Genomic DNA, 15,046 nt, shown 5'->3' on the forward strand with positions numbered 1-15,046 from the left:
CAAGGGAGGTTCTTAAAATTAAGCTTTTTTTTTGGTACAAGGACACTAATAGGCACTTTTTAAAAGCTTTTGAATATAATTTTTTTTGACGTACTAAGAAACTGACTACTGTAACCCCAATGTAACGAGAAAATGCTCTGTATATTTTTTTGAAGTTATTTTAAGTTAGTTAAAATCAGGTTACTCATTCTTATTTCTCTTCCCTCATTCTGCCAGAACTTAGTTCTAGAATTTTCCTTTTAGGTGTCCAGGATGCTGCCTGAAACGGGAGTTTGGTCATTTGCATATGCAAACCAGGGTTCTATTGCCAGCTGTCGGACCCAATTGAAATTTGTCTAAAAATGGGTGGATCATGCAAGCTCAACCTAGTTGTGCCAGCTCGAGTGACCAGAAGCACAGATTTCAGGTGATTGGCAAAGAACCAGAGGCAACACGAGGGAAAACTTTTTTAAGCAACATGTATAGTTAGGATTTGGAATGCAGTGCCGAATAGGGTGGTGGATACAGATTCAGTCGGGAATTGGATAAATGCTTGAAGAAGAAATTGCAGGGATATGGGGAAAGAGCGGGGGAGTGGGACTGACTGGAATACTCTTCGAAAGAGCCGTCCAAAGAACCGTCAGAGTATCTCTACTCTAGAGGTTATTCACAGGTTTTGGACTAGACTCGCTGATTAAAAGTGCTTATGTTTTGTGATAAATCCATTTTCAGCTTTATTAATCAGATTGCACCAAAAGTTACCACATATATGGAGTATATTTTAACGTAAAACAATTAAAAAAAAAAAAAATTACATTCTAAAACGCTGCCCGATTGCACTGGTTCATGGCAGATTTTACATTTGGTGATATGCAAATATTCAACTCAACCTCCCAGTGACCCAAATACAAATGTTGTGATGCCTGCTGCAGCCCAGTGGGAACACACAAACTGTACTTAAGTGTCACTCTTGGCTCAGTGGTAGCAGACCTCTTCAAGCTCCACTCCAGAGGCTTGAATGCATAATCTAGGCTTACACTTCAATGTAATATGGAGGGAATGTTGCAATATTGTAGGTGCTGTCTTTCAGGAGAGGTTAAACCAAGTCCTTCTCAACTGGATCCTATGGCACTATTCAAAGAAGATCCAGGGAGCTCTCTGTGTCCTGGCCAACACACCACTAAAACAGATTATTTGGTCACTTATTTCACTGCTATTTGTGGGACCTTGATGTGCAGAAATTGGCAACTGTGTTTGCTTATATTACAACAGTGACGACACTTCATTGGCTGTGATTAACTTTGGAATGTCATGAAGTTGGGAAGGAAACTATATAAATGCAAGTTGTTTTAACCTATCTTTCTCCTTCATTCTTTGAGGATGCTTCACCAAAATTAAAATGTGTCAATATCTTTATATATATGTATATAGAAAAAATGTTATTCCATTAATAATGGGAAGAAAGGTATTTTTTGGTTGTATTGCAATTTGTAACAGCTTTCTTTAGACATTTTTCAAAAAGACAACATTTGAAGTGTTTATCTGAAAAGGAGGTGCAATTACTGTGAAAACTAAATTGTCTTTCCGTATCCTGAGGGTTAAGTTCTTTTCAGATGAATAACTGTTGAAAGATAATCAATAATTTCAAATAAATTAAGATAGAGAAATTAATTTTAAATATGGAAGGAGCATGAAATATAAATGTAGATAAGGAAATGACCAAAGAATCTTTGATGAATTCCTTTCCAGAAAAAGTAACTAGCACTATTGGATTTCCAATTCCAAGTATGCTCTCTCATAAATGCCAATGCACTGATTTCAAGCCATATATGTATAAAACTCCGTTACATGGCAAAATCCCAGCTGGACTGATCCAGGTCGGGTATTTCTTTCAAACAACTGTTATAATCAAACAGCCCCAAAATTAAGTTTTCAACAAAATAATTGAGAGATACAAGACTGAATCAATTGCTTCACGGTATATATATTCAATTTACATTAAAAAGAAAAAGACTTGCATTTATATAGCACCTTTCATGACCACCAGATGTCTCAAAGCACTTTACAGCCAATGAAGTACTGTTGAAATGTAGTCACTATTGTAATGTAGGAAACGTGGCAGCCAATTTGTGCACAGTAAGCTCCCACAAACAGCAATGTGATAATGACCAGATGATCTGTTTTCGTGATATTGATTGAGAGATAAATATTGGCCAAGACACGAGAGATAAACTCCTCTGCTCTTCTTCAAAATAGTGCCACAGGAAAATTTACGTCCACCTGAGGGATCAGATGGCACTTCGATTTAGTGTCTCATCTGAAAGATGGCACCTTCGACTGTGCAGCACTCCCTCAGTACTGCACATTAGTGCCAGCCTAGATTTATGTGCTTAAGTCTTTGGAGTAGGACGTGAACCCACAACCTTCTGACTCAGGCGAGGGTGCTGCCAACCAAGCCACTGAAACTACTTTAAACTAGTTCATAAGATAGGGGTTTGATCAATACTTATGGTGAAAAAAATAACAGAGAAAAGACACAAAGAGGCAAAGAGATGGTTGAAGTTTCTCCTTCATTCTTAAAAATGTTTAATTTTCTATTGTGAAGCTAACAATTCAAGTATTTCTCGCAGACACCAACATGTGTTACCAATGGCACATATGAATTTCCATTAAGTTAATAATAAATGTACTATAGGTGCAGCGTCGAAAATCCAGAGTTCCAGAATCCAGACCGATCGGTGGCAGGGTCATCCGGAATCCGTAAAATGTTCCGGAATCCGGCCCCGCCAACCCTGGGCCTTGCCTCGCCACCACTGCCCTTACCTCAGGGCCTCCTCGCCGGCTCGACCGAACACCTCCTCCGCGATGGGGCCGGCGCGAACGGCTCCACCACAGCGGGGCCCCGTCCGGCGACCTCATCAACAGGCCCCCACCCGAACAGCTCCTCGGCGGGGGATCCCACCCATCTTTCTGACGTTCTGAAATCTGGAAATACCCAAACCTGGGCTCAGGTATTTCCAGATTCGTGACGTCAGAAAGATGATCGAAAGTCCAGAAAAGCCCGAAATCCTGAGTGGCCTCGGTCCCGAAGGTTCCGGATTCTTGTCGCTGCACCTATATTTAAAATGTCAAATGAATCCTTTTTTGTATTTACAACTTTAATGTCATCAAATTTCAATGGAAACCTGACTTTGAAGAAAATTAACTGCATAACAACAGGAACTTGCTGCAGTCCTGCAGTACATTTCTTTAGTTCTGAGATTTGTTGAGAAAAAGCAAATTTCATAATGTGAAGTTGCATTACTCCCATTATGTCTCAATTTAAATCAATATTAACAGAGGACAAAACAGCAAAAACAGGTGTGATTGGCCAACCCAAAGATTCTGCTACTTTTGAAGGACATTACATGAAAACAATAAAAAAAATCCATTGCAGATTCTCTCATTTTGAATTCTTTTTTACATTTTAGTTACTCTAACCTGTAAAAATTCACTGGAGTTATAAGATTACAGTGCAACACTACAGATAATTCAGTATGCAGATCACTTCTGATCCTACGCAACTCTGCAAGGGCATTCTACTGAAAAGATACAGCTTCAAGGTCACAGGGGCAAGCTTACAAAAAGTGCTGTGAAACCATTGAGAGGTACATAGTTCTATGAAAACCTGTTACTGTACTATGCTTCTGCAGGCTCCAAGTAGCCCTCTGGTACCACTTCATTCTAAAACTTAAACAGCACTCGCTGGCAGGTTATTTAACCATGAGGGATAATGTAGCCAGCCTTATCCTGCCCTCATCCAATATTTAAACATTGTACCTGTATAGCAATCAGGAGAGACAATCCTGGCCGATTTTCTCCCTCCGAGCCCAGATACACTTAATTCAAGTCGAGTGGTACGGCTCAGTACCTGTACCATATCAGGCAGTGCAATTATCACAGCCATTAGGGAACTCCAAGTCAGAGTATTGTAATGATCATTCAGGTGAACTAAAAACTAAAATGGGACAAATTTACTTAACTTAGCAAGAGAAACTTAAATTCGAACACAATATCAAACACGACACACATTATGAACATGTAATAAGACAGCCAGAGGTTACCATACCCTTCTATGTCTTTCTCCAGTTTTCTTCAATTACAATATAAGCTGCTGGTAGCACATTGATCCATACATAACAACTTGAACAGAGTCCAGAATAAAGCACTATAAACAATACAAACAAGTCAAAATATAGCTACAGTTTCTGCTTTCCTTCCTTCTATTTCTTGTCTCAGTTGTCTATGCAATTACAGTGTAAATTGCTTACAATGCACTGATCCACCCAGACCTGCATGTTTTCCCATTTTCCCTGACGTCCACTGTAATCAAACAAATCAGGTCAGCCATGGAACTAGACATTGAAGTCTGCCTGAGAAGTGTGAAAACAACAAATTCAAAGTCAAATCTCCCTTAAGCCACGTACAAAGCAAGTGCTAGGTACCAATCTCCCTCATTCATCCTCTCTGGTGTTTCTCTGTCTGCACACAATGAGGATGTAATGCAACTAACTCCCAGGTGTTTCTGCTCCAGTGAGACCCAAGCTTAACTGAAACAAGTACAAATGCGCCTTCTACTCATAGGGCCCAATTTTGGCAATGACTTGCTCCAATTTTTTTGGAGTAAGTTGTTTTTTCTGGCATAAGTTAAAAAACGCCATTTTCTCCAATAAACTTGCTCCAGAGTAACTCTGTTAGGTATGATTTTTTTTAGTTGAGTTTTTTTTTCCAAAAGGGGGCATTCCCAGACACTTACGCCAGTTTTGGCCATTTATGCCACTTCGGCCAGCTAAAACTTACTCCAAATCAACTTAGGTCAGCGTATGTGGCCAGCTCTGAAAAACATTGAGGGCAGTTAAGAATTCGGTGCAGGTTAGTACATTTAAAGCACCAAGGCTTACAAAGCACTAAACAAAGCACAAAAATAAGCATTCAAATAACAAATAAAAATACAAGGAAGCTAAGAGGACCTGCACCAAGACTTACAAAGCACTAAACAAAGGCCAAAAAGTAATAAGCAATTAGTTAACAAATAAAAAAATAGAAGGAAACTGAGGATCTGCACCAAGGCTTACAAAGCACTAAACAAACCACAAAAAGTAATAAGCAATCAATCAATAACAAATAGAAAATAGAAGTCCTACCTTTATGCCAGAAACAAGTTATTTTTTTTATTTTTTTTAGAGTCCCCCCCACATCAAAACACTCTTTACCCCCCCACCCCCCATCAAAACTCTCCTCCTCCCCCTCCAATCAAAACTCTCCTCACTAAAGAAAGCACAACCATCAACAAATAAAAAATAAAACTCAAGTCCGACCTCAGCCCGGGAAGTCAGCGGGCCAGCTGGCCTGTGCGGGAGGCCACTTGGTCGGGGATAGGGGCTGTGAGCATCGGGTCCTGCCCACAGCCCGCAGGACACACTGGGAGGGCGAGGAGCATGCACGCAGCTGCCAGCAGTGTTTTCTGCGCTGGGCTGTTACTCCGCCCTCCCCACTACACTATGTACGCCACGCTGGGACACCGGAGACTCGGCAGCGCGGGCAGGATGGGGCCACTTTTTTTCGGCACCGTTTCTCGCGCGCAAAGTCGGCGTATTTAGGGTAAGTGCGTCAAAAAAAGGGGTTGGGGAAAATTGGGCCCATAGGCCTTCTCCAAAACAGCATTCTCACAGTCAGACAATTGTGATCTGATTTACTCTAATGCAAGATGCTTGTGAAAAGAAAGAGCTAGAAGTTCCAGATGGCATCACTAAGTCAAAGCAGCTTTGTCTGACCCGAACCTGGTCGTGCACAAAGTAGTGTTTGTCTGGAGAAACTGGTAATCTTGTCTAAACAAATTTGCACATTAACAGCCTTGGCTTATGAGGATATGGTTTGTCCAGTTACCTCATCATCAGAACAAAGCAGGCCCACTGCAGGTGGACGACACTGTAATCTTTTATCTGAATTATCTGTACTGCTAAAACACTATCTCTGGTCAGTAATAGAACTGCAAATAAAGTCTCCTTTTGTGCTACAGTTCTGCAGCTGACCAGCAGTGTCACTCTGCTACAGACTTTACTGCAGAAAATGAATAAATGACCCCCGGCACAGCTGAATGCTTGCTTACAATTTAATCTCTAAAGACAATAAATCTAGGTACAAGCTCTCGCCAGTGGACACGGCCAATTGTGGAGACCCAATCTGTGTAGAACAGACAGGAAGAAAACATTTTTTTTTAAATGAGCATTTAAAAAAAAATACAACTTGCAGAAATACATCCCAAGATGCTTATGTTATTATATTTCTGTAACATACAAGAATGAAACCTTACAGCTGGGAATTCCCTAGCTCCCAATCAAGTCATCAGTCAAGGTGGGAGGCCCAGGCACATTGCAAAAAGAGTGTTCAGTTCTCCCTCTCCACCCACCCACCCCTCCCTCACAACTCGTGTACTTCTCAGTGGTTTTCTTAAGTTGGTACAAGAAACAAATTGTCAAGAATGCTCATACCTGCGCACTGTGGTCAGAAACATCACTGTACAAAGTTTATGATCACAATTGCTGGAATACTGCACTCCTGCTCATCAGATTGCGAAGGCACATTGCAAACATGATTGCTCTTTTATCAAAAAGTTCTTGCATCATTTTACACATTTACCTATGTAGTTAAGAACTAAATATATCTTTAAAAAGTGGAAACAGAGCAGTTGATGCATTATTTTGCTAAACATTAAACATGATCTGCTTTGCAGTTGTTTATTAAAAGGTCAAACGCTATTGGAAAGAGTGGACTGGTAGTGACTGTGTGTGGCATAGTCGATTGCACGAGGGGTCAGAGGAAATTTACAAGGATGCTGCCAGGACTGGAACATTTTAACTAGGAAGAAAGATTTTATAGGTTGGGGTTGTTTTCTTTGGAACAGAGGAGGCTGAGGGAAATTTAATTGAGGAGTATAAAATTATAAGAGGCCTAGATAGATTGGATAGGATGGACCTATTTCCCTTAGCAGAGGGGTGAATAACCAGGGTGCAGAGATTTAAAATAGTTGGTAGAAGGATTAGAAGGGAGATGAGGAAAACTCTTTTCACCCAGAGGGTGGTGAGGTTCTCGAACTCACTGCCTGAAAGGGTGGTAGAGGCAGAAATCCTCATCACATTTAAAAGTACTTGGATGTGCACTTAAAGAGCCATGACCTATAGGGCTATGGACCTAGTGCTAGAAGGTGGGATTAGGCTGGATCGCTCTTTTTCGACCGACACGGACACGATAGGCCAATTAGCCTTCTTCTGTGTCATAATTTTCTATGATTCTATGAATCTTTTGCCCAGAGTTCAAATCCAGCCCAGACAATGATGAGATTAAAGTATTTTCTGTGTATTATCTGTAAATGAAATAAAGTTGAGTAATCTCAACAAGTTCTGAGTGGGTATGGACCCATGGGAGAAAGTAACCTCGAATTGGGCACCGAGGGGTAAAAATTCCACTGTGCCGGTCCTCGGCATGCATTGAGAGCACATTTACAAAACTGTGCACTCCCAGGCTGCGATTTGGGGATAGCCACTTCCAGTGTGCGCCAAGGAGTGATGCAGCAGAATTTTAATTGTTAAAATGAGAATGCCACTCAGAGAGGCTGTAAGTACAGCTAACGTAGTGAATATCGAATCTTGGTCCTAAGAACATTGTTGGCAAGCGTGGAGAGTGTCTTGTTTTAACCCGACAGCAGGCTATGCTTTGCCTGACCTTGGAATCTGGTTGCTGATGCTGGATGGCAAAAAGGGAAGCACTATTGCACATTACAACAATGACGACACTCAAAAAGTTCTTCATTGCCTGCAAAGCGCTTTGAGACATCCGGTGGTTGCGAAAGGCGTTATATAAATCCAAGTCTTTCTTTCTTTCGCATTGATAACCTTTGTTTCGAACAGCAAAATATTCATTCAACAATTTTTTTTAAAGAAAGGGTCGAGGGCTTCACTTTGAACCCCTCCTATGTAGTCTCCTGTGGACCTTCATATTTGTTGAAACAAGATGATGAGTAAGCAACACCACTTAAAGGAGGAAAAAAAAATGAGTATTTCTATAGTGCTTTTCCTGTCCTCAGGATGTTCCAAACTGCTTCACAGCAAATCAATTGCTTTTTAAATGTGGTCACTGCTGCTATGTAGGTAAATGTAGCAGCCAAATTGCTGTCCTACAAACAGCAATTGAGATAAATGGCTTGTTAATGTGTTTTTGTTGGTGGTGGTTGAGGGAATAATGTTGGCCTGGATGCCAGGAGAATTCCCTTCTCGCCTTTGAATAGTGCCATGAGATATTTTAAGTCACCTGAACAGATCAAGATTTAGAATCTCACTCAAAGGATGGGGCCTCCGACAATACAGCACCGCAGTATCAGCGTAGATTATGTGCTCAAATTCTAGAGAGTTTTGAACCCGCAATCAGTTTTGGTTTACTGGTGCAGATCTGGCACATATTGGAATAAAATTAAATCAGACAATAATTGAGAGTGCATGGGCAGCTAAAATCTACATAATCAATATCCACTTTTTCGTTAACTGCTGTATTTGGTCATGTGCATTTGAACATTTTTATTCACTGCCATATTTATTGGTTACATTAAGGCAAATAATTTATCAGTTTTAGCTGAGCTATTATCCATAAGCCATAAAGTGATATAATTTCATCAATTTGCCACTAAGAATAGTTGCAGTATTTATATTCCAATAACTGATGTACTGACCTGTACTTAAAATAACTATTTTCTGAGGGTTAAATTTTACACTGCATTAGTTATATTATGGTGTACATTTTAATCCTGAGAAATTTGTTCCTTGAAGTATTGATCAGAAATTCAGTTACTGATAGTATAACTCTCTTCCTAAAAATAATAGAATACTTTGTACTCTGAATCTACACATCTTTGATTTGGGAATGTCACAGCAATTTAATAAGTATTTTGAAGGCGAAGCAATGATCTTATCAATGACTGGCAAAGGCTTATCTGGAAAATAACTTTTCATTTCTTCTCCTCATGAACAGATATGAAACCTACTGCAATGGCATGCTGTCTCACGAAGTGGTAAAAAAATCTGGTTCATGCCCTTGATTCCATGCACAGGAAGCTGTTGTTTTCAGTAAGGGCCATCTGTGGAGGTCATCAGGCAGCTCCCCAAAGGGAGGTTTGGAAAAACATTAAGGAAAAGTTGTTTTGTACCACTCATGCATTCCTTCCATCAGATGATTATACTATCAGCAGAGTGACCGGAAAGCAGGCTGCTGAATGCCTTCTCAGCCAGAGAAGTGTATGGTGCATCATAACATATCGGTAAGGTTTGCATACATTTTATTTGTTGGAAATTCTGTCAGATATTTAAAACAGGCATTAAATGCAGCCAAATATCCACAGGCCTGAATCCTGGCATTAGTGCCAGGATGAGTCCACTGGTGACATCTGTCGTTGACCCCGATGGAGTATGTGGGGTTGGGGTAGGTCACCTTATTATAATACCTGTAATGTGTGCTTGTGCCACTGGAGCTGCCGATCCCGCCGGTGTAGCGCCCCAAACACCGCCCCAACAGAAAGTGGAGAGCGCAACATCGCGCTCCACTTCCTGTGATGTGCGATAACCTGAATTTCGTGGCTAGGTGGGACTTCCGCATCGGGCGGAGGAAGTACCGCCCCCAAACGGGGCGTAACCCAATTTCTCCCCCTATATCATTAAATTCATCTGATAATTTACATTTGAAATTTGTGTTTGCAGTTCAGTGATTTGTTTCTTTAAGCAGTTTTGGTTCTAATTTGTAGCAGAAGGCACAAGGTTATATTGAAAGAGAGCTTGATTAAGCTGCAAATAATTGCACAAAATGTTCTTTCTTTCTTGTTTCACAAATAGTTGTGATTCACTCCACTGGTTTTAGAATAGATGTGGAAACATCTGCTAAATGTAACAACTCATGACTTTAAGCGTCATTACAGCATTTCTTTTTGAAGAGCAAAAAATAATCACATTGGACACAGACACTAATTTGGTGAAAAAACATTAGATTGATATGTGAATTACAACTAAAGTTTAATCTGACAAGCCTGCAATTTCTCCACTCTATCAACATTGCGTAAGTGATGAGCAGCATGGTGCATCTGCATACAACTGTAACAATGACAGATGTCTAGCAAATTCGACTCTTTTGGTAGTCTTGGAGAAATTACACTGTGGTGTCGATGGAAAGTCACAGATTCAGTCACAGTCTAATATTCCCTCTAGCAAAGTCTAGAGTTGGTTAATTCTGTATCTAAACAGTTTCAAATGCAGGAAAATCATGTGAAGCTTCATTGTTGATATCCTTTGCTGACATTTTATCCTGCAGGAGAATGCAGGATATCAATATGGAGGTCTGGCTTAAGTGTCTTGTAGTGATGTTCTAGTCTATAGATGTCCGACGGCCCAGCCAAAGCTGTCCAATACTAGCGAATACTCCGGCACTGATGTAAATCTTCATCTATTGTTATTCTTGGCCTCCCCGATTTCTTTTGTCATCATTGAATTGAGACAGATATGAATACTGACCTTAGATAATAACTACAAAGTACCGTCTTTTATTCTCCTCCTGCCAAAACCACTTTTCACATGAATGAAAATCAGTTTAAGTGTATAGTAGTAGCAAATCCTGACTGGAGGATAGTCAAGAAATACATTATCGGTAATTTTGCAAAAGTGCACTTCTGATGAAGTAATGGATGGAAGATTCTGAATGGTACATTGATCTCTGCACCCAAATACATGATCCCAGTGCGCAAAGCTGTGTGCTGTGAGTGTGAATTCTTAAAATCTCTGCTATTAGATCAGTATTAAGGGAATCTGTGTTATTTTATCAATTTTAATTTAAAAAAATTCATCAATAGCATGTTAATGGTCATGAACAGGCTCACTCACATTCTGTTGCTGAGGATAATCTTTTGGCCATCACGAAACCATGTCATTTGTGGTTGTGGGTAGCTGCTGACGTCTGGAGATTTTAGTACTGCAGCCTGACCCTGTGATACTGTGATGCGCTGGTCGCCTCCTTCAAAGTTCCCCATGTCTGCAGAAAAAAAGAGAATTTTCAACTGATTAAATAAGAACTACCATAACACAATACTATTTCTGTGACTAAAGTATTGGGGAGAAAATTAAACAGGACAAAGAAATAAAATATGCTCTATTCCCTGGTATGAAGAATACTCACCCTTGTCACGAGCAGCAATTTATTGGATAAACTTGCACTCTACCAATAATAAATTTCATTTCAAGAGTCAAAGCACAGAACCACCATGTAATTCTGATCATCCATTCTATTTATTTTTCTCTCCTCCCTTTGGTCACTGTATTTCAGCCCTAGGCTGCCAATGTACTATACCACGATTGCAGAACTCCACAATATACAACATGTGTACTCAGAAGCTGACTGCAAATTAGAGAACTGGCATTTCAGTAATCATCAGATTTGGAAGGTCCAGCATTATGTTAGTTCAAGTCTGAAGGATTTTTTTTTAACCTCATACCTTCCACACTTTCCAATAGTTTGTTAAAAAAATTGTCGCCTAACTTTATTTCAACTTTGGATGAAGTGATTCTACACAGAATACGAGGAAGAATGTACATAATTGGTGGTGGTGATGGGCTGTTGTAGCTCATTTTTAGACTGGAAGGTCTGGAGAACTGAGCAATGCTGATGTAGGGAATAAGCACTTCAGTGGCAAAATTGTCAACCTCCTGACATTCCCATTGCTTGAAGTGTGGAGACAGACTAAAGATCGAAATTTGTGTCAGCTTCAGTGAATTTTAACTTCAAAATGAATTTAGATTTTAGACTTACATGGGTTGGGTTTCACTGTCAAAAATTTGCGTGTTTTGTCTATATATGGAGTTTGCTTTTGAAAATATAATGCCCTAAAAGAGTGTACATCAGAGCTAAGACCCATCTAGACATCACAAAAATCAGTAAGAGTTCTGACAAATGCATTAGAACAAAAATATCAACACATCTGACAGCTTGGCAGATCATTTTGACCTGTACTTTTACAGCCAGTAACATTTTTCTTCACCTACTGTCAGGTGAGCAATCCATTTCCTCAATGACTGTATTATTGCATGATATTGTGGCAGACACCAGAGGACTTTTAAAGCAGATAATATATATATTTTTTGTCAGTACGTGAAGAAAAATGAGAATTCTGCCAATCTGAAGGCTGTAATTGTTCTGTGTTTACCAGTTTACTTGTAAGATTTATTCTGTCTGCTTTTGTTAGCATTTAATTTTAAATGGACGGTGAAATGTTTAATCCAGAATGAATCTATTTAACATGAGCTTGATTTCTGATGTAAAATTATACTCTTTGTGTAAGAACACAGTAAATCTTGCACTCATTTCAAAAGTTAAGTTTGAATTATTTGTACCATGAGGCTATGGCCCAATGTCTCTTCCTTAAATAGATATTTAATGGTTTGTTTTTGTTCATCCTTATTCTCGACAGTGAAATTCTCCATAGCGCTGCTTTGAGCTTCCGCCAGCTTTTCAGAGCTGACAGGTTGCTAATTTGATTAAATATGACCTACATCTGGATTAAGTAGCCATCTGCTAACATGCCCATAGCCTTTATTAAACATGGTGCTTCATAAATACAAGTAAACAGAACCTGCACTTGGATTTTTCTACTAAACTTAAACCACTTACATACTTTAACACTAGTTGTTAACTGGGGCTAAGAAAAGCTTTAATTTTATGCATGGAACCTAAATGCAACAGCAGTTTCATGTTGGGATTGTAAGTATCTCACAGTAATTTTGAAAAAAGTATTCTTTAAAATCTCAAATGGACGAAGGATTGGTTAATAGACAGAAAACAGAAAGTAGAAATAAACGGATCATTTTCAGGTTGGCAGGCTGTAACAAGTGGGGTACCATAATGATCGGTGCTTGGGCCTCAGCTATTCACAACATTTTTCAATGATTTGGATGAGGGGACCAAATGTAATATATCCAAATTTGCTGAAGATACAAAGCTAGGTGGGAATGTAAGTTGTGAGGAGGATACAAAGAGGTTTCAAGGGGATATAGACAGGCTAAGTGAGCGGGCAAGAACATGGCAAATTGAATATAATGTGGAGAGATGTGACGTTATCCACTTGGGTAGGAAAAATAGAAAAGCAGAGTATTTTTTAAATGGAGAGAGATTGGGAAATATTGGTGGTCAGAGGGGCTTGTACATAAATCACTGAAAGTTAACATGCAGATACAGAAAGCAATTGAGAGCACAAATGGTATGTTGGCCTTTATTACAAGAGGATTTGAGTATAAGAGTAAAGACATCTTACTGCAATTATATAGGGCCCTGGTGAGACCACATCTAGAGTATTGTGTACAGTTTTGGTCTCCTTACCTAAGGAAGGATATACTTGCCATAGAGGGTGTGGAACATTTTTCAATGATTTGGATGAGGGGACCAAATGTAATATATCCAAATTTGCTGAAGATACAAAGCTAGGTGGGAATGTAAGTTGTGAGGAGGATACAAAGAGGTTTCAAGGGGATATAGACAGGCTAAGTGAGCGGGCAAGAACATGGCAAATTGAATATAATGTGGAGAGATTTCTGGGATGGGTGGATTGTCCTATAAGAGATTGAGTAGACTAGGCCGATATTCTCCAGAGTTTAAGAAGAATGAGAGGTGATCTCATTGAAACATACAAAATTCTTACAGACAGGGCTTGACCGGGTAGATGCAGGGAGGAAGTTTCCCCTGGCTGGAGAGTCTAGAACCCGGGGTCAGTCTCAGAATAAGGGATCTGCCATTTTAATACTGAGATGAGGAGAAATTTCTTCACTCAAAGGGTTACGAATTTTTGGTATCTCAGAGGGCTGTGGAAACTCAGTCATTGAGCATATTCAACACAGAGATAGATAGATTTTTGGATATTAAGGGAATCAAGAGGTATGGGGATAGTGCAGGAAAGTGTAGGCAAGACACTGTAGGACAGAGTATAAATCAAGAAATAATGGGGGCTTGTAAGAAAGGTACTGCAATAATCACGGGCGATTTTAATCTTCATATGGATTGGACAAATCAAATTGGCTAAGGTAGCCTTGAGGACACGTTTATAGACCCCAAGTTACGGCGCATCTCCGAGCTGGACGCCTGTTCTTCGTGTCTAAAAGTGCGCTGGAAAAAAACTTCGATATTCTCCGGCTCCTCGGTGCTCGATCTCAGCTTGGTGTGGCGGGCTCTTCACAGCGGGGGGCGGAGCCAAACACTCGCACCGATTCTGTAAGTAGTGGGGGGCGGGTCCAATTTAAATGAGCCAACGTGGTGCCGGCAACCCTGCGCGTGCGCGTTGGAGCGTGCGCGCACGCGCAGTGTCAAACAAACATTGGCACACGCCCATTTTTAAAAGGACTCGGCTGCCGTCGAGCCACTGACGCCGCCCCTTAAGTGTGGCCGAATGGCCTCAACCCCCTTGAAAAGCTGTGTGCGTCTGATGTTGATCCTTCAGCTGCTGGCCAGCCACTGACGCCGCTCCTATCCCATGGCCGAATGGCCTCAGCCCCCTTGAAACGCTGCGTGCGTCCGGTGTTGATCCTTCGGCTGCCGGCCAGCCACTGACGCCGCTCCTATCCCATGGCCGAATGGCCTCAGCCCCCTTGAAAAGCTGCGCGCCTCCGGTGCTGATCCTTCGGCTGCTGGCCAGCCACTAACAGAATGAAGGCCTGCCTGCAGCACAGCAGCTCAGCTCGAAGGCTGCTTGCTGCCGCTGTTGGGGCTGCCGTCGAGACACTGACGCCACACCCCTGCCTGTCTGCAACATGAAAGGCCTGCCTGAAGCACAGCAGCTCGAAGGCTGCTGCTGTTTCACACAGGTAGGAACATGGTTTATTTAATCTTTTCTTTGCTTATAAATTTTTATTCAGGTTGGATTTATTTGTATAATATTTGTATAAGTATAACTTAGGATTGATTGTAGAATTTAATGACTTCCCTTCCCCTCCCCTCCCCCCCCCCCACCTCATTCCCT

At 40.7% G+C, this 15,046-nt stretch overlaps 1 protein-coding gene across 3 annotated transcripts in view; it reads right to left on the reverse strand.

The window, feature by feature from the left end:
- The window catches only part of sdk1a (sidekick cell adhesion molecule 1a), an 892,584-nt gene that overhangs the window by 522,881 nt on the left and 354,657 nt on the right, over positions 1-15,046 (reverse strand). For all 3 annotated transcript variants that reach the window (XM_070901293.1, XM_070901295.1, XM_070901292.1), the window contains exon 4: positions 10,932-11,079. In XM_070901293.1, the coding sequence (XP_070757394.1) occupies positions 10,932-11,079 (148 nt within the window). The remainder of the gene's footprint in view (positions 1-10,931; positions 11,080-15,046) is intronic.

Source organism: Pristiophorus japonicus, chromosome 15 (assembly GCF_044704955.1).
Source record: "Pristiophorus japonicus isolate sPriJap1 chromosome 15, sPriJap1.hap1, whole genome shotgun sequence".
Taxonomy (NCBI): domain Eukaryota; kingdom Metazoa; phylum Chordata; class Chondrichthyes; family Pristiophoridae; genus Pristiophorus; species Pristiophorus japonicus.